We start from the raw sequence: 24,270 nt of genomic DNA, 5'->3' as shown, positions 1-24,270 counted from the left end.
TTTCAAAATGAAGATTCTTATTACCATCCTCCTTTTAGTCTCTCATTTTCTATGTTATTTTTTGTATAAGTAACATATAAATATGTTCCAATTGTTTTTCCTGTGGCCCTTCCCCTCATTCTTCTCCTTTTTGTAGGAAGTCTGTAGATGTCACTCCAGATCTTTTAAGTTGAAGCAAACATCAGACATCATGTAATTTCATGAATGTGTATGTGTATGTATATACACACACAAATATATGGTTTTGCTTAGTTTTAGGCTCACAATATGCATGTATTCTGTAACTTGAATTCTTCCTCTGGGACCCATTTGGCTCAGAGGTCCTTTGCTATCAGAACGCATTCTTTTTACTACTGCATTCTAATTCAGAAAAATATGGATGCACTGCTATTTACTTAGCCGTCCTGCTATTGATGAACACTTAGGTTATTTCCAGTGGTTTGCTATTACAAATAGTGCCTCAGGAAGCATCTGTGTACTTGCCTATTTGTGCATATAGTAAGATATTTTTCTAAGGAAGGTACTTAGGAATAAAGTTGTTGGATTGAGGGGTAAGTACATTTAAAAGTTTTTAGATGATGCCTAATTGCCCTCCACTTGGACTGTATCAGATTACATACCCACAAACAGAATATACGTATATATATTTCCTCTTACACTTATCAGTACTGGATAATATCACATTAAAAAAAATTTTTTTTTTGTTTCTCTGGAGGGTAAAAAATGATATCCAATTCTGGTAGTGAGTATAGAATAGTGATTAAGAACTGGACTCTGGAGCCCAACTGGCTGAGGTCAAATCACGAGTCTTCCCACCTACTAGCTGTGTGACTTGGTGAGTTACTTAACCTCCCTATTCCTTAATTTCCTCATCTGTGAAAGGGGGATGATAATGGTAGTACATACTTCAGAGTGACTTAAATTTTTTGTTCTTATGGAAAATTTCAAAATATACAAAAGTAGAATAATTAATCAATTCTTGGCCAATTTTGCTTCATCAATATTGCTCACACACTTTGCCCTCCAATATTATTCTGTAGTAAATGTCAGGCATATAAGTAAATATTTCAGTGGGTAGTCTAAAAGATAGTGATGGTTTTAAAATGTGATTATAATACCATTATCATATCTAGAAAAATATCACCAAAAATGTAGGAATGTGGGTTTGTTGGGGTTTTTTGCCACCCTGCATGGCATGCTGGATCTTTGTTCCCCTAGTGGGGAAGGAACCCATGCCCCCTGCAGTGGAAGCCTGGAGTCTTAACCACTGGACCCCCAGGGAAGGCCCTGTAAGAATGTTTTGAGGGTTAAATGAATTAATTATATAGTACCTGGTGTGTGGTAAATGCTGTAGGTATTTGCAGCTATTTTTCATTGTTTTCTGATTTGCAGTTCTTTGATTACTAGGAAGGTTAACATTACTTCATGTATTTTTTTGGCAGGTATATTTTTTTGCTATATATTACTTATTGAAAATTTGTGCTCATTCATCTGTTCTTTCCCGTCTGTGGTTTATAGAATATCTTTATATTTTCTGGGTATTAATCTTTTGACTACTACATATATTTGGTAATTCCTTTCAGCCTGTTGTTTACAGTGTCTGCTGTTGTGTACAGTTTTTTGTAATTTGGAGATTAGTTCTGTCATCTCTGCCCTATGGCTTCAGAGTTTTGTCTTATGAATGCCTTCACTACTTTGAGATTGTAAAACTATTTTCCTATATTCTCTTCTAACACGTTTATGGGTTTTTGTGTAGTTTTTAAAAATGTTTATGTCCTCAATCCATCTGGAATTGATGTCTGCTGTGAGTTAGGGCTCTAATTTTATTTTTGCCAAATGCATGTCCTGTGGTTTCTCTACCATTTATTGATTAGTTCATCCTTCACCCACTGTCTTTAAATGCCACATTTAGGATCTGCTGATTTCCTACAAATATATGGGTATGACTCTGGATTCTTTATTCTGATTCATTGATCTAGTTGTCTGTTCTAGCATTGATATCTAGTTAAGTGATTGGTTTCTCATTGTTCTTGTAAAAATATTTCTTAGCTCTTCTTGTATAAGTTTTCTCTTCCATATGGATTTTCGAATCAACTGATTAAGTAAAAAATCTTGTTTGGATGGGACTGTATTGAATTTATGGGCTGATGATGGGAGAACTGACAGTTGGAGACTTCTCCAGGAACATGATGTACTTCTCCACTTACTCAGCAATCCTGTGTCCATTAGTAAAGGATACAGTAGAGTTTTTTCATATGGGGCTGTCTTGGATTTTTTTTTCCTTTTTGTTTCGTTTTATTTGTTAGATTTATTCTTGGCTATTTTACAATTTCTTAATTCTTTTTTGCAAATGGATTTCTAATTTCATTTTGTTTGGTGATTGCTGGGGCATAATAGTTTACATCTGTGGGGATTTGCTGTGTGCCATACATTGCTCTAAGCATCTTATCCCATATAATTTTCTCAGTAAGTCCTAATATTTCTGTTTTATTGTTAAAGAAACTGGGCTTTGGAGCCCAGTTAATTGCTCATCCAAGATCACATGGTTACTAGGTGGGAGAGCCAGCAGTCCTGAGCCCACACTCCTTTCTCTCTCTCTCTCTAATATTTATTTATTTGGCTGTACTGCATCTCAGTTGCGGCACATGAGATCTTCAGTCTTCATTGTGTGGCATGCGAGATCTTTAGTTGCAGCATGTGAACTCTTAGTTGTGGCATGTGGGATCTAGTTCCCTGACCAAGGATGGAACCCGGCCCCCTGCAATGGAGTTGTAGTCTCAGCCACTGGACCACCAGGGAAGTCCCCCACTCTCCTTTCCAGTGTCATACACAGTGTGCCATCCACCTCATCCTACTCTGAAATTTGTTGCAGTACTTTGAGTTGAGTCTTTTAAATTTTCTAGGTAGACAGTTTTAGTTTCCACAAATATCGACCATATGTATTTCTTCTTTTTCCATGCCTCTTGTTCGGTACATAGTTTTGTAGATCAATATTCATCATTTCTCAGGAAGTCTGACCCAGTCAGTTTTTTCTTTAGCACTGGAATATAGTGCCATTTCTTCTTGGGTGTGGACGAAGCTTGTGTTTAGAGGCCGTACAGATGGAAAATAGAGTGTAGAAACGTCTCCAATGTGTCTTGTTAATAAATTCAGTAGATTGAGTGTATGTTATTCCATTGTACTGTGAGTCTTTGTTTTTGATGTAGTTCATTTTTTCTGTTAATTCTGCCATTCCATTGCTCAAGTTTGTAAGTTTCTATTTCTTGAGTGGAATTGATGCATTTGGGAAGAGTGGCCTCTATACCTCAAGCCTCCTCTTGTTTAGCCTGGGCCAGGGTCTTATATCCTTGGCCAGGCTGCTCTTTTACCACTGGTTAAAATGGAAAATGAGCATTATGTGTTTCCATAGAGGAATTTCCTCTGTGGGAAAGCAGAAAACCTGTTCTGTTGCTGTTGTTAGTCTTTATCAGGAGGGTGAGCCTGGGGAGCCCCAGCCCCTGGACACTTTGCAGAACCTGCCCTAGATGGCTTACTTGCACCATCCTATCCGGATGCGCGTGGGCTGAGAGGGGCCTGAGGTATGTGTGTGTGAGAGAGAGAGGAGAGACACACAAGACAGGCAGGCAGATAGACACTGACTGGGAGAGGTGTTCCAGGCCTCTGCCCACCGTGGGAGTCAGGACCAGTCTTGCTCTCTACTGGCCAGTGCTGAGTTGGGAGAAAGAGGCTAGTGGAGCCCCTCCCTGCTGACCGGGGGTTTTTTGTCCTAACCTTGGGCTACTGATCAATTCCACAGCTTCAGCCCAAGGTGTGCCAGGGCCACCACTGCGGACACCTGTTTCAGCAGGCAGCTCATTATCGGGTCCACTTGTTTTTGGCCATGAGTCAGTGGGCAGGAATGTTTGGTTATGTTGTGTTTTCTCTTATAAGATATAAATAATATACTTTTCCCTTTAAAATGTAGCACATACTCATTAAAGAAGATTTATAAAATTAAAAGAAGAAAGAATTGCTAATTACTCTGTTGCCTATATGCAGTCACTTGAAGCATTTTAGTGAGTTTCATTCCACTCCTCCTTTTCTATTCACAGGCTGTTTTTTTAAAAGTTGAAGTATAACGTTATATTAGTTTCACATATACAACATAATGATTTGATATTAGAATGCAGTGCAAAAATGATAGTTATGGCATCACCTTACATAGTTAACAATCATTTTTTTCTTGATGACAACTTTTAAGATTTACTCTCTTACCAACTTTCAGATATGCCACACAGTATTATTAACTGTAGCCATCATGCTGTATATTACATCCTCATAATTTATTTATTTTATAGCTGGAAGTTTGTACCTTTTGACTCCCTCATTCCATTTCTCCTGTCCCCTACCTCCTCCCCTTTGGCAACTACCAGTCTCTTCTTTGTATCTGTGAACTTGGTTTTTCATTTGTTTTGTTTTGATTCATTTTGTTCTTTCTTATATTGCACATATAAGTGAAAGCATACAGTATTAGTCTTTCTCTGTTTTACTTATGTCACTTAGCTTAATGCCTTAAGGCCTGTCTATATCACAAATGGCAAGTGGATGTTAGTTGCTCAGTCACGTCTGACTCTTTGGGACCCTATGGACTGTAGCCTCTCAGGCTCCTCTGCCCATGGTATTCTCCAGGCAAGAATACTAGAGTAAGCTGCCATGCCCTCTTCCCAATCCCAGGGGATCCCAGGGGATCTTCCCAATCCAGGGATCAAACCTGAGTCTCTTGCATTGCAGGCAGATTCTTTACCGTCTGAACCACCAGGGAAGCCCCAAATGGTAAGAGTCCATGCTGCTTTATGACTGAGTGGTATTCCTTTGTATATATGTGCACCGCATCTTTTTATCTGTTCACCCACCAGTGCACACTTAGGTTGCTTCCATATCTTGGCTATTTTAAATAAGGCTCCAGTGGGCATGGGGATGCATATATCTTTTCAAATTATTGTTATTATTATTATTTTTAAAAAACAAATACTCAGAAGTGGAATTACTTGATCATATGGTAGTTCTTCCTTCAAGCTAGGCTTCAGCAGTACTTGAATTGAGAAATTCCAGATGTACAAGCTGGGTTTAGAAAAGGCAGAGGAACCAGAGATCAAATTGCCAACATACATTGGATCATAGAGAAAGCAAGGAAATTCCAGAAACATTTCTACTTCTGTTTCATTGACTACATAAAAGCCTTTCACTGTGTAAATCACAACAAACTGTGGAAAATTCTTAAAGAGATGGGAATACCAGGCCATCTTACCTGTCTCCTGAGAAACCTGTATTCGGGTCAAGAAGCAACAGTTAGAACCTTACACAGAACAACTGACTGGTTCAAAATTGGGAAAGGAGTACGACAGGGCTGTATATTGTTATCCTGTTTATTTAAATTATATGCAGAGTACATCATGCAAAATGCCAGGGTGGATGACTCATAAGCTGGAATCAAGATTGCCAGGAAAAAGATCAACCGCCTCAGATATGCAGATGATAACACTCTGATGGCAGAAAGTGAAGAGGAACTAAAGAGCCTCTTGATGAGGGTCAAAGAGGACAGTGAAAGCTGGCTTAAAACTCAACATTTAAAAAATGAAGATCATGGCATCTGGTCCCATCACTTCATGGCAAATGGAAGGGGAGAAAGTAGAAGCAGTGACAGATTTTCTCTTTTTGGGCTCTAAAATCACTGCGGATGGTGACTGTCAGCCATTAAATCAGAAGACATTTGTTTCTTGGAAGGAAAGCTATGGCAAACCTAGACAGCATATTAAAAAGCAAAGACATCACTTTGCTAACAGAGGTCCATATAGTCAAAGTTATAGTCTTTCCATTAGTCATGTACAGATGTGAGGGTTGGACCGTAAGAAGGCTAAGTGCCAAAGAATTGATGCTTTTAAATTGTGGTGTTGGAGAAGACTCTTGAGAGTCCCTTGGACTGCAAGGAGATCAAACCAGTCAATCCTAAAGGAAACCAACCCTGAATATTCAGTGAAAGGACTGATGCTGAAGCTGAAGCTCCAATACTTCGGCCACCTAACGCAAATACTTTGGCCACAGGCGCCTCATTGGAAAAGACTCTGACACTGGGAAAGATTGAAGGCAAAAGGAGAAGAGGGAGGCAGAGGATGAGATGGTTGGGTGGCATCACCAGTTCAATGGACATGAACTTGGGCAAACTCTGGGAAATAGTGAGGGACAGGGAGGCCTGGCATGCTACAGTCCATGGGGTTGCAGAGTCAATGACTTAGCAACTGAACAACAAATGGTAGTTCTGTTTTTCACTTTTTTGAGGAAACTTCACATTGTTTTCCATAGTGGCTATACCAATTTACATTCCCACCAACAGTGCACGAGAGTTCCCTTTTCTTCACACCCTCTCCAGCAGTGGCTGTCTCTTGTCTTTTTGATGACAGCCATTCTAACAGATGTGAGGTGATATCTCATTGTGGTTTGGATTTGCATTTTCCCTGATGATTAGCAATGTTTAGAATCTTTTCATGTGCCTGCTAGCTATCTCTATGTTTTCTTTGGAAAAACGTCTGTTCAGGTCCTCTGCCCATTTTCTGATCAGATTGTTTGGCTTTCTGCAGTTGAGTTGTGTGAGTTCTTTATATATTTTGGATATTAGCCCCTTATTGGATATATGCTTTGCAAACACTTTCTTCCATTCAGTAGGTTGCCTTTTCATCTTGTTGATGATTTCCTTTGCTTTGCAGAAGCCTCTTAGCTTGATGTGCTCCCACTTGTTTATTTTTGCCTTTGTTGCTTTTGTTTTGGAGTCAGATACAAAAAATCATTGCCAGGAGTGGTGTCAAGGTGCTTACTACTATGTTTTCTTTTAGGAGTTTTATGGTTTCAGGTCTTACATTCAACTCTTTGATCCATTTTGAGTTAATTTTTGTGTACAGTATAAGATAGTTGTTTCATTCTTTTGCAAGTGGCTGTCCAATTTTCTCAGCACTGTTTATTGAAGAGACTGACCTTTCTCCCATTGTGTATGCTTGCCTCTTTTGTAATTAAAAATAATTGGTTTTATTATTCTTTAGTTTGATAAACAAAGTTGTGTTTACCTTCCCCACTCAAGCTGTTTTAAAATAGTTCCATTAATGCTGCTTGTACCCTACTTTTTTTTTTCTTATAAAATATCTTGTCTATATTCTTTGGGAATATCATTTTAAATGTCTGTTTAGTATTCCATTAAGTAGATAGACCAGCATTTATTCAACATATTTTTGGTCTTGACCCCTTGAAGACAAGGCACATCCTTCTTTTCCTGTTAATCCATTTTGGTTCAATCACCCATGAAGTTGGCTAACCTTCTTTTGAAATTTTGTTTTCTGTCTGCACCATCTTTTTGAGGTAGTGGTATGCCAGATGCTATGTGAAATGGACCTTCTTTTTATTTGCCTTAAACTTTACTCATTCAAGTTTCAGAGAGGCATCTTGGTCTTGTTATCCTTTAGTTTGGTGAATGAAGTTGTGTTTACCTTCTCCTCTGTGGTTAAGCTTTAGTTTTGGGCACTCCCTCCCCAGCCTTGATAGGCAGACACTGTTATAGATGGTAGGCCCCACATTGTGCTTCTGACCCCATCACTGACGGGACACTCAGCCTTCTGGTCTGTGGAGAGCATTCAGGTGTATGTACCCCTACTGCAAGGTGGATGTTTGCTGATGAGAACAAGATTTCTTTGGCTCTCTTTTTTGTTCCCTCCCAAATACATCTATTTCTCTTCCCCTTGGGTGGCCTGGAGTGCCCTGTTGACTGGATCTTGGCAACTGGCTGCCTCATCCTTCACCTGCCCAGGACTGTGTATCTCCTCTTCCTGACTTCTGTTGACCTCCTGTTCCCACTCCGCTGGTCCCTCCCTGACAGTGCTGTCACTGCACTTCTGCTCCTGACCTAGCCTCACCCGGTGAGTTTGTGTGACCTTCGCACTGCATTCATGCTTTGGGACTTAGCCGCTATAATGATGTCCATGGCGTAGGTTAGCAGATGGCGGCAGCAGCAATGAGACCTGACATGTTCTAATGACTCTCTTCTTCCCACCCTTGCTGTCCGAGCTGATGGAGGGGCAGGGGTTTCCTTGAGGCGTTTTAGGAGGGGGCCAAGGGAAATCGGGGGGCACCCAGGTGCCGATGAAGCCTGTGACCTTTGCTGCTATAATATCAGTGTTTCACAAGCAGGGCGGTTCGGGAGCCCACTTGCAGCCCATCAAAAATTGATTTAATTGCAATTTTTCCTCCAATTAGGAGCACTGGAGCCTGACTAATTGGAGTAATAGAGAGTAATAAGGCTCAGATAAAAAGCCTTCCTCGGCGGCCTTTGTATCTCGTGTCAGTGCCTGTCAGAGGTCAGAGAGCTTGCATATTCTATTAGGCAGCCCAGCCTTCATTTGTACAAATTAGTTTACCCAACAGTAATTAAAATGCCAATGCGGGTTGAAGAGAACTGAATACACTTGATGGGCATGTTGGTGAATGATGTGACAGCTCTGGTGGCCTCCCTTGCCAAAGTGTGTCAGCCCAGCTCAGAGGCGGCTGGGGCCTGGGCCAGCTGGGCAGCTCCAGGCCAGCCACGGGGCACAGCTGCCGAGCACGCCCTTCTGCTGCCCCTCCTCAGAGCCCCTCCATCGCTCCTTTCTTCTCCCAGGTGGAGTCATTTGTTCACTTGTCCATTCGTTCATTCAATAAGCATTTGAGTTTTCAGTATGTGGCAGGCATTATACTAGGTGCTGCGGAAAGAACTTACAGGACACAGGGTGTAAAATCACTTGGGCTCTGGAATTAAGACTAACTGGGTTCAAATTCTAGTCCCACTGGTTGCTCCATGTGTGAGCAAGATCAAGTCTGTTACTTTTCTGTGTCTCAGTGTCCTGGTCTGTCAGACATGAGGAAGAGACAGAGTAGTGCTTTGGAGACATTTGTTTGTGGATTCTAGCACACAGCAAGTGCTCAGTCACTTCCTAGTGTGGTTAAGAGGTCCAAACTAAGGCAGAGGCAGCATGAATATACCTTCTTTTCACCCTGCCCACACCCGACTGATTTTTCTTCATACTTTCCTCTTCTCTGTTCTGTATCTTTGTTATTTTCTATTCTTCAACTCGACTACCAGAACTCCCAACTCTCTTGGTCTCTTTGACATGAGGGCTCTTATGTCTTCTTCTTGGGCCTATGGATGATCTCTGTGAGGCCAGGTTTTCCTAAGTTGGGACCAGGAGGCCAGTAAGGTAGCTTGGGCATCTGGGCAGGGTAAGACTTTGTAGAGTGGGTGAGAAATTGGATGAGAAATTGTAGAAGGCTATCTTCTGATTAGGACTTTCTGGTCCAAAAAGAGAAGTTTGTGGAGTCAGAATGACTTTTAGACCCTCAGGGTGAGAGAGTATTCATTTGTATAAGAGCATGTGTGTGTATGTGTGTGCTGACATTTTTAGGTATTGCTGGTTATTGTTATTGTTCAGTTGCTAAGTCGTGTCCGCCTCTTTGTGACCCCATGGACTGTAGCATGCCAGGCTTCCCTGTCCTTCACTCTCTCCTGGAGTTTGCTTATATTCAAGTCCATTGAGTTGGTGATGCTATCTAACCTCTGTCATCCTCTGCTGGCCTCTTCTCCTTTTGCTTTCAATCTTTCCCAGCATTAGGGTCTTTTCCATTGAGTCGGCTCTTCACATCAGGTGGCCAAAGCATTGGAGCTTCAGCTTCAGAATCAGTCCTTCCAATGAATATTCAGGATTGATTTCCTTTAAGATTGACTGGTTTGATCTCATTGCAGTCCAAGGAACTCTCAAGGGTTTTCTCCAGCACCACAATTCAAAGGCATCAATTCAAAAAAACAAAAAACAAAGGCATCAATTCTTTGGCACTCAGCCTTCTTTATGGCCCAACTCTTAAATCCATACCTGACTACTGGTAAAACCACAGCTTTGACTATATGGGCCTTTGTTGGCAAAGTGATGTCTTTGCTTTTTAATATGCTCTCTATTATGTTGATCATAACTTTCCTCCCAAGGAGCAAGCATCTTCTAATTTCATGGCTACAATCACTGTCTACAGTGATTTTGGAGTCCGAGAAAATAAAATCTGTCACTGCTTCCACTTTTTCTCCATCTATTTGCTATGAATTGATGGGACCAGATGCCATGAACTTAGTTTTTTGAATGTTGAGTTTTAAGCCAGCTTTTTCACTGTCCTCTTTTACCCTCATCAAGAGGCTCTTTAGTTCCTCTTCACTTTCTGTCATTAGAGTGGTATCATCTGCATATCTGAGGTTGTTGGTATTTTTGCAGGCAATCTTGATTCCAGCTTGTGAGTCATCCAGCCCGGCATTTTGCATTACGTACTCTGCATATAATTTAATAAACAGAGTGACAATATATAGCCTTGTCATGCTCCTTTCTTATTTGTTATCTGGTTGTGCTTCACTGTACAACTTCACTGTACCAACACTGTGTCATGTGTTATTCAGGTCTGAGCTTGGAGATTTGGGAATTAATCCTCTAAGAAGCAGAGGGACCCCCTTCACAGCTGCTATGACTAGCTTCCTCTGCTGTGTTGGCTGTGAACTCTGGAAGGCCCTTTCAGTTGAAGTCTATAGATTTGTTTTGGGCATCTCTTTGGTACCAGACACTGTGCTGGGCACTAGAATACACAAGAGCCACCAGATAGTCCATGATCTCAAAAGGAAGATGGGAAGATAACCCCTCAAATGCCATTTGTCTCTTGCAGGCGAGATCAGGGTGTGGCAGGACTTAAGAGGAAGGCCTGTCAGGCTACTGAGCAGCCAGCAGATCCTGCTTCTGCCTGTTGAGTAGGGCTGGCCATCCCTGTCCCTCGGGCTGACAGTCCCTATGGTTTGGATGTGAGTCTTGGTGAACGTTCCAAGCAGGACCTGGCTCCAAATCTGCTGAACTGCTGCTTACACGGTTGTTTTTGTTTTGTTTTGACTGAGTGTTAAATTTGATTAAATTCTTAGGCCCTTGTAAATGCCAGAGGGACTTTCTACTCTCCCTCTTGTACCTCCTTCCTGCTTTACATGGTTAAGCAAGGGAAAATGGCAGCTTTTGGAAAGAAATGTTCACAGGTGTTATATCCAGGCAATTAAGAAAGGTCCTTACGGGCATAAAGGTGAGAGGTATTCCTCCTGGAGGCAGAGGGTGAGGGTCAGGGGTAGGTGGGCAGGAATAGAGGACAGGAATCCAGGGGCAGGGGTTCCCATCCCTGCTGGAAAGTCAGAGCTGTGGAGGTGCCTCCTTTCTTTCTCCATTGACTTACCTTGATGCTAATTTAGGCCTGTGGCCAGTCAGAGGCCTGCCACAGGCCTCCTTAAAGAGTCTGTGTGTCTGTGCTGGTGCCCCTTACCTGGCTCCCTACTTCTCAAAATCTGGAGAGCCCCATTGCCTGCATGAATGATTTCTAAGGGCTATTATGTTTCCAACTCAAGGTAATTAACTTTACCAGTTATTACTGGATTGCCCTCAAGAGAAGAATGTTGGTGGGAGAGGGAAGTGAGGATAACACCTCCTGGCTTTGTAGTTTGGGGCTTCAGTGTCCAGTGGCTGCATACCAGGCTGGGTGTCACTTGGAGCATGACAGAGTGACTGTTTTAGAATACCATTCTAGTTTAGTGGCTACTGGTGTGCCTATGGGTTGATAGGAGGCTGCGAAGACTGAGCATGTCCCTAGAGAAGTCTTGATTTGAGGCATGGATGCTCCACGGTGGTTTATGTGGCCTTTTTGTCTGCCCAGGGTTGAAACACAAACCCCTGCCCTGCAATTTTGATTGTAAATCAGTGGCTTGCCCAGTGCCTGCCCTAACATCTCCTCTATCAGCAACTAGCAGGCCAGCCCCCCACCAAGCCAAAGCCATCAGCTTCTCAGAGCCCCAACTGTGGAAATCCATCTCCCCACTGACATGCTTGGGATCAGAGAGCCACAGGTGCTGGGCAGGGCCAGGGCCGATAGGCTGCTGCCCCACAGTGCTAACATGTCATTAATATGTCCAGTTCCTCCCCCAAGCCCAGACATGTAGGGACATGTCCCTTCCCTGCCCCAGGGCTCCTGAGTGACATAACTGCTTTCAGCTCTCTTGTTCCAGTTTAGATTTTCAAGCCCAGGGTTCCTGCAGGCTCCCCCTCCCAACACCCTCCAAATCTTCTGACAAAGGAGTGGTCTGGCACATAGGTTCAAGTTCTAGTCCTAGTACTGTGGCCAGCCTGGCTCATTGAATGGATTCTTCTCACTGGGTTTGGGCCTCCACTTAAAATGAAACTGCAGATTATGTTGAACTTTTTAGGGGTTTAAGAGAGGCTCTTAAATATGGGCAATATGGTCAGAGTGTTCCTTCTCTCTTGCCTCTTGGCAGTGTCTGTCATTGTCCTCTAAACTCTGACTTTCATCCCACTCCCACAGCAGTCCTGACTGCCTAGGCCTTCACACTCCCTGCTTTCCCACCCTCACCTTTTCATGTCATTACCTACCTTTCATCATTTGCCTTTTCTCACTTTGGTGCCTTTTTATCTGCCCTGTGCTTGTATCATGTTACCATATTCCCCAGCTCTTAAAACCTTCAGTAAAGCCGCCCAGCCTCCCTCACCTCTGAGCAGGGCATCAGCTTCCAGTGCCCAACAACCTATTACAGGGAGACCATTCCTGTAGTGTGGCATCGTGAAGTTGGTGTTCATACAACTGAAGACCAACAGGCTTGCTTTCCCTTGACTTGAGTTGTACATCTAGAGATCCATTCTTACGGTGGGCAGAGACCACCCAACCAGGTCTGAGCAGCAAACTCAGCTGCCATTGAACCCGTGGGTCCTCTGGCCAAGCAGCTCTGGGAGGTTACAACCCTCACTCTGATTCCGTATGGTTTCCCACAACTTCTCTGATGGCTCCCCTGGCTGCTTCTCTCATCCTGGCTTAATCCCATGGTCCCCTGGAGAATGAGCACAGCGCTTCCAATTGTGTGGCCATTTCCACCACAAGTTCTGACAAGCCAGACCTGACTCTGCTCTTCTTTTGTTTGGCAGCTCCTTTGTGACAGGGACGGCTTGTTGTGGGCACTTCTCACCCTTAAGAATCTGGGACCTCAACAGGTAAGAGATTCCTGAGTCCACCATGGCTTCCAGGGTGGGTGGGGCTGGAGCAGCTGGGAGGCCAAGGAAAGAGCTGCCCAAGCCAGCCCATTTCAATTGCCCGAGTGGTCCAGGAGGAGATCGGAAGGACCCTGCCCCACAACCTGACAGGCTCCACTGTGTCACCTTCTCACATAGGATCAATTGTTAGCTTATGGAAACTGTTGAAGTAATTTATAATAGGTACATAATTTCATGTAGAACTTACGATAACAATTTGGATTTATAATACTTCTTCTCTAAGGAGTGCCTGACTATGTGGCTATAAAAAATTGTATCTGTCCTCAGAGATGATTTTTCTAAAATAAATTAATTTTGGAAGTGCCCACAGATCCTTAAGAAGAAGAATACAGAACAGTTAAAATACACCCAGGTTTTATTTACAGTTCTCTGTCTTGGCAGGCTTGACATATTCCCATTTGATTACCTGCTATTCTGTGTTGTTTTTTTTTTTTAAACTTTTCATTTGAAATAATTATAGATTAATAGGAAGTTACAAAAGTAGGAAGGCAAGGTACCTGTGTAACATGTTACATAATATCAAACCTAGCAAGTTGGTAGGTACAGTTGGTACAGTCCGCAGACCTTTATCTGACTATACTTATTTTGTGTGTATAAATTTCTTTGCAGTTTTATCCCATGTGTAGAATCATGTAACTACTGCCACAATAAAGATACAGAAGTGTGCTGTTCCATCAGCACAAAGACCCCTCCCGTACACATTTATAGCTGCACCCATCCTCCGCCCCTCCCTCTTGCTCCTAACCCCTGGCAACCACTTAGGTGTTCTTCATCTCTATGATTTTGTTATATAAATGAACTAATATATGTAGTATATATGTAGTATGTAATCTTTGGAGGTTTTTTTCTTTATGCTGCATAATTCCCTTGAGAGTCACAGAAGTTGTTGCGTGTGTCAGTAGTGCTTTCTTCCTTCTTGCTCAGTAGTATTCTCTGGTATGGATATACCAAAGTTTCTTTCCCCATCAATCAGCATTCACCCATTGAAGAACATTTGGGCAGTTCTGTTTTTTGACTGTTGAGGATCAGGCTATTGAACATTTGTGTATAGGCTTTTGTGTGGGCACACGTTCTCAGTTTTTTTAAATTACTACCTGGGAATACAATTGCTGGGTCATTTGCTAAGTGTGTGCTTAGTTTTTTTTACCTGCCAGTCTATTTTCAGTATCTTACCACTTTATATTCTGACTCCAGTGTCTGAGAGATCTAGTTTCTGCACATTTTCAACAGTATCTGGTAGTGTCACTATTTCTTATTTATTTTAGTGGATGTGTTATTTGTGATTTTGATTCAAATTTCCCTAGTAGCTAATGATGTTGAACATCTTTTCATGTGCTTATTTGCCTTCTGTATATTCTCTTTGGTGAAATGTCTGCTCATGTTTGCCTATTTCTAATTAGATAGTTTGCTTTTTCACTGATGAGGTCACAGAGATAGGCATTTCTGCTGAAAGTCAGTTTTATTTAAGTCACGTTGTTGGGTATGCTTGGCATCAATACTGACCCAGGCCTGGGATGGCAGACAAGCTGCAGCAGTGACGGTGTGCACCACTCCACTGTGGTCCAGCTGTATCTTGAAGGCTGAGTAACCTTTGAATGGCCTATTCTGCCTGTGATTGCCTTGGCTGGGGTATGTTGGGGCACAGATTAGTGGTCAGAATGGAGTTCTAAGGCACCAGCTCCTTCAACAGCATTCTCTTATGAAACCTCTAGACCTCACTAACACTAAACACTGGCCTTTATAGAATCCAGAAAGGACCCAAGTGAGAATGAGTACAAGACAGCTGTGGCCTCAGTTCTCACTGGAGCCAGACAACAAATAGCCACTGCACCCTCTGACCAGCCTGAGGCAAGGCTGTCCTGGGCATTGCTTGGCTTCACCTGCCTGCTCTCTGGCGCCCAGACTCCTCTCCTCACCACCGAGGAGCCAGGCCTCACTTAAACACCTCTTCTGTCCTCAGGGAAGCTTGAGGACCAGTGGTGCAGGGACTGAGGGGGAAGATGCCCTGATGGAGGCATCCACTTTTGGTGGGAGGAAACGGATGGACAGGACGACTGTCTGTAGCTGTCTTTCCCAAAGAAGCCCAAGCAGATAATAAAGCCATGTAGAAAATAGGATTAAGGTAATGAACAGGCAGGACAGAGTTTGATCTTTCAATAACGCCAAAGCCTGACTGACAGGCCAATCTGGAAGGTGGAGCAGCATCGCAGGCAGGACTCAGTGGTGGGGCGGTGCTCAGTGCTGGGTGGATTCTTTGCTTTTAACCTGTCACCGCTGAAACCTGAGGAGGGCTGGGATTTTCTCTTTTATGTGTGTGCTCAGCCTGGGGGGAGGAGCACTGGAGGGCAGTTTTGCTCAGAGCATGGCCCCTCCAGAGGCTGCCCTCAGGGTGGTGGTGGGGGCTGGGACACACCTCAGAGGTGTAGGCACCTGCTGGGCACCAGTGCGCCCTCGTCCGTCTGTGTCTCAGGTATGGGTCCTCAGGCAGCCTAGGCTGCTTTTCAGTGTCTGAGGACCTCTTTCAAGGTCATCATGGCTTCCTCAAGCCCTCTGTGTCTCAAGATTCCTAGAACCTCTGTTCTCCCTCTGGTGGGTGCAAGGAAGCGAGGTGCTAGCTGGAGCACACTGGTCTGAGAGCAGCCATGGGCACCAAGACATTGCCCAGATGGCAGGGAGCTTGGCTGTCCCCCACTCTTCTTCTTCTGCCTCTCTCTCTCAGAGCTGTGGACCATGGGCTGGGCCCAGCGGCAGGGGATTTCTAACCTGTGTAAACCAGATGGGAAGAAAGATAAGAGTACTTCCCCCAGTTTGGATGTGCAGAGTGTTCCTGTTTCCAAGGGTAGATAGTGTTCAGGCCATCTCTGGCCCCCAAGGGCTCTATCTTGGCCCTGCCACTCACCCACCACTGAGGTATCCCTAGTTAGGCCCTGCGGAACTGCCATCCTGTTTCTGACCTTGGATCTGGAGGAATGAAGGCCCATCTAGTGTTCTCTGTCTGCATTTGCTCAGGGCCCTTGGCTCTGCCCCAGGAATGGTGGTGTCTGTGTGGGGCACACCTCCTGATGCTGAAGACCCTGTGGGTGGGTGGGGGTTCTGACTGGCCTGACATCTGACTGGCCTAACATCACACATAGATCTTCCCCTGGCTCTACTCTTACCAAGGTGTGTTTGAGCTGGATCTAGCCTTGGTGCCCTGAGATGAGGGAGTGGGGACGTGGGCACCAGGATGGAGAGGCCTGTGATCTCACTCAGCTCTGGAGATTTCCCAGGGGGCCAGCTGTAGCTCCAAGCCAGCCAGGGACTGCTGGGCAAGGAAGAAAGGAGGGGTGGGTTTTGGTGACTTGGCTCCTCCTAGGGCATTGAGGGTTTGGGTCCTCGGCTAGGTAGTGCTCTGCTCTGTATATGTGTATGACTCACACCCCTGCATAATCCCACCTCATCTCCCCTTCCCCTTCTGGCCAGCATCATCCCTGGTGCCCCATGACTCCTCCATTTCCATCCTAAAGCCCTGAAGTCTCCTCTTTCTCAACAGAGGCAGGGGCAGAGAAGCTTCTCACATATTCTGACAGACACCATGTATTTTTCTGTTGGGCTTTTGCTCTACTACCTGACCCCTGTGCCTGAAATACCCCCTCTCTGCCTACTGAAACCCTGCTCATTCTTTAGCATGAATAGACCTCTACCACGAGGCACTCCCTGATCCTCACCCCTGTGGCTCGAGATGGTGACCCTTAGAACATTCATAGGGCCACCATGTTGGCCACCATGTGGCCTGGAACTTATCTTGGAACCCTGGACTGAATATGGGAGATAGACGTCACGGCATCCTACAGCACTGGAATAACGAAGGGTGCCCGGCTACACCCCTTTCTGTCTGCAGAAAAAACGAGTCCTGACTGCAGGCTGGGCCACTCTGAGGGCACCGTTAGTGCCCATCCCACCCAGGTGTGGCTTTGTCTCTGCCCCTGACCCTCCACCTGGGGCGGGGGGCCTGGTCCTCAGTCAGGGTGATTATGGGAATTGCCCCTCTTTAAGTATGTGCCTTCTCCTTTGAAAGTATTACTGACAGCTTTTTTCATTTTCTTTTTTCTTTACCTCTTTAAGGAACCCTGTAATTTCTTTCTCTTTCTTTCTTTCTTCCCCCACCCCTTTCCTTTTTCTTTCTTGTCCCCTCTGTCCCCCTGAACTCTTTGAAATTGGCTCTCTGCCTGCTGACACCAGACTGATACTTTGCGTTTCACTTCTCCTTATCCCTTTATGGCAACAGATGTTGAAATTTTGTATCCTTTTATCTGCCCGGCTGCCCCTTCCTGTAATTACGGTCCTCTTGTTAGCAGTACAAAGTGGGCTGCCCGGCTGCCTGGCCTTTGAGCCATTGTGTCTGAACACGTGTGCGCAGGCGGGTGCTGGAGCTGTGCACGCGCACACACGTGCATGTGAGGGGCCTGTGCTTGGAAAGGGCCCTTCCCGCTCACTGGACAGGGCTGGGGCAGGCGAAGCCTTAGTGGGCTTCTCCTGGTCTCCATGGTTCTATCTGGGACCTCCGTTACAGAACTGGGGTTGCGTCCTCAAGTCTCTCACCCTCCTCACCAGAAGGCTGGACAAGGACAGCCACTCCCGCCCCTCACGCCTCCAGCAGTGAGCACCTGGAGGCCCGTGGTGGTCAGCTTATTCCCTTCACATACCCACACCTCCAGCCAAAGCAGGTGGCCCTGCCCTGCACCTCTGCAGTTGTTGGTGCTTCACCTGTTCCATCTCCCATCTTCTGTCCCTGCCGGGACTCACTGCAGAAATGTCCTTTTATCTGTCCCCTTAGTAAACTCCCTTTTATCTCTCTTCTGGTACCAACCACGCCACCCCTTGTATTGTCAGTCAGGTAGATGAGACTTCTTTCCCTCCATGAAGGAAGGGACCATGTCCCTCCCTGTCCAAGTCTCAGCTCACGTCTCCCTGCAGTCTCCATTAGGCACAATGACTTGTGTACAGAAGGTGCTTAGTAAATGACTACTGATCAAAGAAAGGAAGAAAAGGAAGGAGAGGGTGGCAAGAAGGAGGGCACACTGTCCTTATTTTCTCAGTGATCATGTTAGGCCCAGCTTATATTATACCTTCAGGGGAAGTGAAGATGTAAGAAGGTAGACTCTCACTCTTCCTTCTTTTCAGAAGCCATTGTTTTATTTTTGTGGTTGCACATACTGGGTGGGGTATCCTCACACCCAAATAGATGCAGGAATTAACACCCACAGAACCTCCAAAGACCTTTGTTCCATCTAGTCAAAGTTATGGTTTTTCCAGTGGTCGTGTATGGAAGTGAGAGTTGGACTATAAAGAAAGCTGAGCACCAAAGAATTGATGTTTTTGAGCTGTGGTGTTGGAGGAGACTCTGGAGAGTCCCTTGGACTGCAAAGAGATCCATCCTAAAGGAGACCAGTCCTGAATATTCATTGGAAGGGCTGATGCTGAAGCTGAAACTCTAATACTTTGGCCACCTGATGTGAAAAAGTGACTCATTGGAAAAGACCCTGATGCTGGGAAAGACTGAAGGCAGGAGAAGGAGACAAGAGAGGATGAGATGGTTGGATGGCATCACCGACTCAATGGACATGAGTTTGAGTAAATTCCGGGAGCTGGCGATGGACAGGGAGGCCTGGTGTGCTGCAGTCCATGGGATCGCAAAGAGTCGGACATGACTGAATGACTGAACTGAACTGAACCTCCAAGGAGCAGCATCAGGAACCCAGTGTGTTAAGAGTGGCTGGAAATGGTGTGGGGGGCCACCGGCATTCTTATATGTGTGGGTGAGGCAGTAGAGCCTGGGTATCTTACCTCAGGGTGGTCAGCACAGGAGGACTTTGTATGGGCCACCAGGGAGGTGCGCAGAGGCAGGATGAGGGAGAACACAGAGGGAGTGAAGCAGGGCACCTGGCTTCCCTGGCCTGCAGGGCCCAGCCTGGGGCAGAGGGGCTTCCAGAGCCCGCCTCCCTGTGCCCAACTCTGGCCTGGCGCTGAGGGCCTCTCCCGGACAGGGTAGCTGGTCTTCAAGGCTAGTAACCACTTCCAGTCAGCTGTCCCGACAAAGATGGGGGTGGGGGGCGCTATTAGTACCTTATTTAAATTTCCTCCTCCCTGTCAGGAAGTTCCTGTGGTCCTTCTTCCCTCCAGCTTCAGTGGAGCTGCCTGGGCAGCAGGATAGGTAGGGCCCTCACCTGAGCCCTGCCACCTCAAAGTCTGGGATCCAGCCACGCTCTGCTGTTTTCCCTGCCCAGGTACTCCGGGGCTCCTCTGGGAAGCTGCACACAGCCCAGCCTGGGGAACAGGTCTCTTTCAGGCAGCCCTCCCCGGCCTGTGTCTCATTCATCAGGCTCACAGGGGCGGCCCCATCTGTCTTTATCTTTCCCTGGGTTGAGAGAGAATTGCTGGAGTCAGGCTAGGGGGAGGCTGGGTGGAGGCCCCCCAGCCCTCAGTGGCTCCTGGCAGCCCTGGCTTTGTGCGCAGGAGCGGGAAGGGAAGGGACTTTTTGTCTGGCGTCTATAGTGCAGACCTGGCCCTTGCTCCTGTCTTGGCCTGAGGCTCTAAGCGGCAGCCCCTTTCCCACACAAGTTGTGCGACAGCCAAGGCTCTGCACCCCTCCCTCACACCCCCCACAGTGAGAGGCCGAGAGGCATTCTTAACATTCTTTCCAGAGAAAAGGGGTGAAACGTCTGAATTTGGGGGTCACCACGTTATACAAATTGCAATCTAATCGTTTTTACAAGAACACACTTGCAGTAAGAAAAGGAGCCCGGGAGGAGGGGCCCAGGAGACAGACAGCTTGTTTTGTCCCCCTTCCCCCCAAAGTTTGGGGCTATTGTGGTGCTCATCTTGCTCCCTCCACCACAGCGGTTGAGCTAGAGTTTTCTAGTTAAATTGGTCCTGTGGTGGGGGCCACGAAGGGCCCACGGTGCCATTTCTGTTTGTTTTCCCAAATCAAAGCCCCAGCAGGGCTTCTATGGCACCGCTGAGCTGCTATTTGAAGAGACAGGGCCATTTCCCAGAGCCTGGTGTGTCAGTTTATGCGCTGAACTTAACCTCACGGGTACTGCACAACAGAGCCTGGAGGGTCCCAGGCCCAGAGGCAAAAGAAACTGTATCTTTTTATTGGCCCATTTAAAGTGTGTGTGGCCATTTCAGGGAGTCAGAGAACTAGTGTGGCAGAGACTCCTCAGGCCCTGACCAGGCCAGGCCGGCAGACAAGGGCTTTTGGGCCTTGTCCTGGTCCCCGGGGGCTGGTGCTCGCTCAGCCTTCGGGTCTCCACTCTAGTACTCTTGCCTGGAGAATCCCAGGGACGGAGGAGCTTGGTGGGATGCCGTCTACGGGGTCACACAGAGTTGGACACGACTGAAGTGACTTAGCAGCAGCAGAGGGTAGGGTTGTGTTTCTTATTGCACAGGCTGACAAGACATTTCCAGTGGTGCCTGAGATGCCACCCTGCCCGGGCAGGGCCCAGGTTGGCAACTCGGCATGGGTGTGGTCATTCTGCTGCCGACCTTCTGTCCACGGGTGCCTGTCTCTCCTTCATTCCGAACCCTGGGACCAGGGGTGGGCAGGTAGAGCCACGCTGGGCTTCACGCCCCTCAACCTCCACTGCCTTTCATCTTCTATTTCAAACAGACAAACATGAAATTACTTCTATAGATTAAAGGGGAGAGCTCCTCAGTCATTCCTGAAGGCCTCACTAATGGAGGGGGCAGGGCCCCCAAATCTGGGAGGGAGAACTGTGGAGCAAAACAGCCCGGACCCAGTGGACAACAGAGACAGAAAGAATATGACCCCAGCCCCTCTGACCTGCCCAGGAGTGGCGAATCATGGCTGGTGGGCCTGCTTGGGCACTAAGGTCAGTGATCTCTAAGAGATGCTGACGTGGGGAGAAGGCTTTCTATCTGAGCCCTCAGCACACAGAAAGGAGAGCACTTCCCTGGGAAGGAAGCTGGGGGCAGAAGTGCCAACTTAGGGCCTACCCCCACCCTGCCCTGACTGGACAGCAATAGTGCAGCTTGCTGGGGGTCCCCTTACCACTCAGTGCTCACAGGGAAAGGCAGAGTTGGGCAGAAAAGAACCTGCGGTCGCCTCCTTTCCTCCTTCAGGGAAGGTAGTGGCTCCACTGAGAAGGGAGGTTGAGGTCTGTGAGGAGGAAGGACCGGAGTAAAGGCCCACATTCACGCACGTGGCTCGTGGCCACTTTGGTGCAACCTGGTTGGCCAAGGCTAGGCTGGTGAGACCACAAAGTCTTCCCCACCCCATGCCAGGGCCTCTTACCTGGGTGTCCCTGTGTAGTGTCCACGGCCCAGGTTTTTCCTGTTACACCATGCAGGAGAGCCCAGCATGTCCTGAGTGAAGCTGAGGGGTTGGGCCTGGAGCATGCCCCCTTCTTCATTCCCCTCATTCTGAAGAAACTCACCGCTTCTACCCATCCCATAGCCACAGGGATTAGCGGGTATACTTGATGTTGAGGGGTAGTTGCTAGGGCCAGGAGGCCCCCCTAGGTGGTTGCTAGGGGTCTGGCATCAGGGCAAGGGGTCTGCCCACTGCCGCGGTCACGGAGGGAATTACACAGTCACAAAGAAATTGTTCTTCTTGGTAATCTGCTCTCGGCCACCGGGAGGGGCGGGGTGGGGGGGGCAGGCTGGAGCCCAGCAGGCTGGGGGCTGTGATCACAGAGGCGTGCTAGCCCCAGGCCGGGGGCCAGCCGGGCCAGGAACACCAGGGACCAGCCTGCTAAGCTGCTTTCTCAGCGATTTCTCTCCCCAGACACAAAGGTGTTTGCTTGTTTTAACATCTCCTGGGACTCCCCTTCTCCCTCTGTGTGGTCTTTATCCCCAATGAGGTTTGAGCCCCAGATTACAGGCAGGAATTAAGGCATTGGACTCAGGCAGCTCAGAACTGCATGACCTGCAGGATCAAGGCGTATAAAGTAACCAAATGTGTGTGTGTGTGAGGGGGGCCGACCCCTTCGGCAAGGCCCATTCATCGTTCCGAGGAGGAGTGGCTGGGTGGCGGGTAGCCAGCATGCAGGTGTGATGGAGAGGCTGGTGGCTGACTGAGGCCTCGGCTGGGGGGAGGGGCAGGGGCTGGGAACAGGGGAGAGGGCTGGAAGTCCAGAGCATCTCCTCCTTTGGCCCCCTTCCTACGAGGGTCTTAATTCTGCCTCAGGAAGGAGCCCAGGGACTGATGCCACTTGAAGGTTAAAAGCATGTGTGTGGGCCAAGGCAGGACAACCTCTCATCCCCTGCCCCGCCTCTCTTCCCAGTGGGCAGCTGATGACGCACCTGGGCAGTGACTTTCCCCCAGGGGCTGGGGTGCTGGACGTCATGTATGAGTCCCCGTCCACGCTCCTGTCCTGTGGCTACGACACGTATGTTCGCTACTGGGACCTCCGAGCCAGTGCCCGGTGAGTGTGCAGGGCAGGACAACAGGTGGTGGGAACCCTGCCCCCATCCTGGCGCCCCAGGGAGAGGGACAGAGACCGCATAGCAGGGGCTGGGAGAGCAGCCGGCAAGGTCAGAGTAAGCTTAAGACTCTCCACCTCGGCAGCCCTGGTCCCGTGGCCCAGGAGACTAGCCACCAGGCCCCGATAAGAGCCTTGGGAGCCATCAGGGTGCTGTCTTTCAGCGTTCTGCCCCAGCTTTCTTGAGGCCTTCCTTGCCTCTGAAATCTGGTGATACACAGCAGCCACGTGATGCACAAATAAGGCATAAGCCTGCCTGGGGTCAGGGACTTGTGAGAAAGAGATCTTTACTGAGGAGGCTTTCCCCCATTAAGTGTGGTTTTAAAGGAATGTGGTGGTTTGGCATCTTTCTCCCAACCAGAATGGTTTCCTAAGGCCTCTGGGGAAGCTGGGGTGGAGGGGAGGCCACCCCCAGACATCCCCTGCATCACCTCCTCCTGGACAGGAAGTGTGTCATGGAGTGGGAGGAGCCCCACGACAGCACCCTGTACTGCCTACAGACGGATGGGAACCACCTGCTGGCCACTGGCTCCTCCTACTATGGTGTTGTGCGACTGTGGGACCGCCGCCAAAGGGCCTGCCTCCATGTAAGTGTCCTGCCCACCGCAGGCAGGCCTTGTGGATGCCAAGGCTCGTTTCCAGGGTCCGCACTGGGAGTGGGCGCGCCTGGAGAGGGCGGGAGGAAGCCTAGAGTGGCCCCTGTCCCTTGGCACCAGGCCTGGGAATCCTGCATTTGGATTCCCCCAGCTCCCAGTGGGATGCTTTTGCCACTCTTGTCCTTCCCCTGCAGGCCTTCCCGCTGACGTCGACACCCCTCAGCAGTCCTGTGTACTGCCTGCGCTTCACCACCAGACACCTCTATGCTGCACTGTCCTACAACCTCCATGTCCTGGACTTTCAAAACCCATGACAAGGCCAACCTAGCCTGTGGGCCAGGGAAGCCAGCTACTCAGGGACTTCTCCTGCCTGGAGGGTTCAGTGATACCTCCTCCCTGGCCTCCCTGTGTTCCTAGACCTGTGACCACGGTGCTCAGGCAACTAAGATAAAGGCTGCTGACTCCTGGGCACTGGGGCTACCCAGGGGTGCAGTCTCTCCCAGGAAACAGTTGGTGAGATGGGACCTACTGCTTCTCAGCTGAACTCAGCTGGGCCTTGCTTCCCTGTTGGCCAGAGCAAGAATCTGGCCTGGAGAGGCCCATGCTTTCTTAGAGCCAGGCCAGCTCAGCACAAGTGTGAGGTGAGGTGCTCCAGGCTTCCCAGGTGGCCCCTTCCCTAGAAGGAGCGGGGAGGCTGCCAGTACCCTGTGGTACCAGCCTCCACATCAGTCAAACCCCACCTTTGACCAAGGTCTTCGGCTGGAGTCCTACGGCCTGGTCTTGCTTTGAAACCAAGAAAGGACAAAGGCAATCCCAAAATTCTGAATTCTGAGCCAGCCCAACCTCAGGCTAGCTGTTGAGACATGTTACAATGTACATTTTTGTAAAAATAAAGTTTGACTGTTCACCGATCTGGTTCCTTAATGGTTAGCAAGACCACAGGGAGAAGGATTAGAAGGATAGACTCAAACTTAGGGCTGGGCACACTACTGAAGGGTGAGACCAGCCTCATGGCTCAGT

The 24,270-nt window shown here is 47.6% G+C and overlaps 1 protein-coding gene across 10 annotated transcripts in view; it reads left to right on the top strand.

Moving 5' to 3' along the window:
* FBXW4 (F-box and WD repeat domain containing 4) overlaps positions 1–24,159 on the top strand; it is an 84,427-nt gene extending 60,268 nt beyond the window's left edge. For 3 of the 10 annotated variants that reach the window (XM_061162436.1, XM_061162434.1, XM_061162431.1), the window contains 4 exons: positions 13,044–13,109; positions 22,457–22,597; positions 23,100–23,241; positions 23,445–24,159. In XM_061162436.1, the coding sequence (XP_061018419.1) occupies positions 13,044–13,109; positions 22,457–22,597; positions 23,100–23,241; positions 23,445–23,564 (469 nt within the window). In that variant the 3' untranslated portion in view covers positions 23,565–24,159. The other 7 variants (XM_061162437.1, XM_061162435.1, XM_061162433.1 and 4 more) reach the window with 6 other exon arrangements.
* The last annotated feature ends 111 nt before the right edge of the window (positions 24,160–24,270 follow it).

The sequence above is a fragment of the Dama dama genome, chromosome 15 (genome assembly GCF_033118175.1).
Source record: "Dama dama isolate Ldn47 chromosome 15, ASM3311817v1, whole genome shotgun sequence".
NCBI lineage: Eukaryota > Metazoa > Chordata > Mammalia > Artiodactyla > Cervidae > Dama > Dama dama.
Note: the sequence above shows the minus strand (reverse complement) of the source record. Positions and strands in the feature narration are given on the sequence as shown.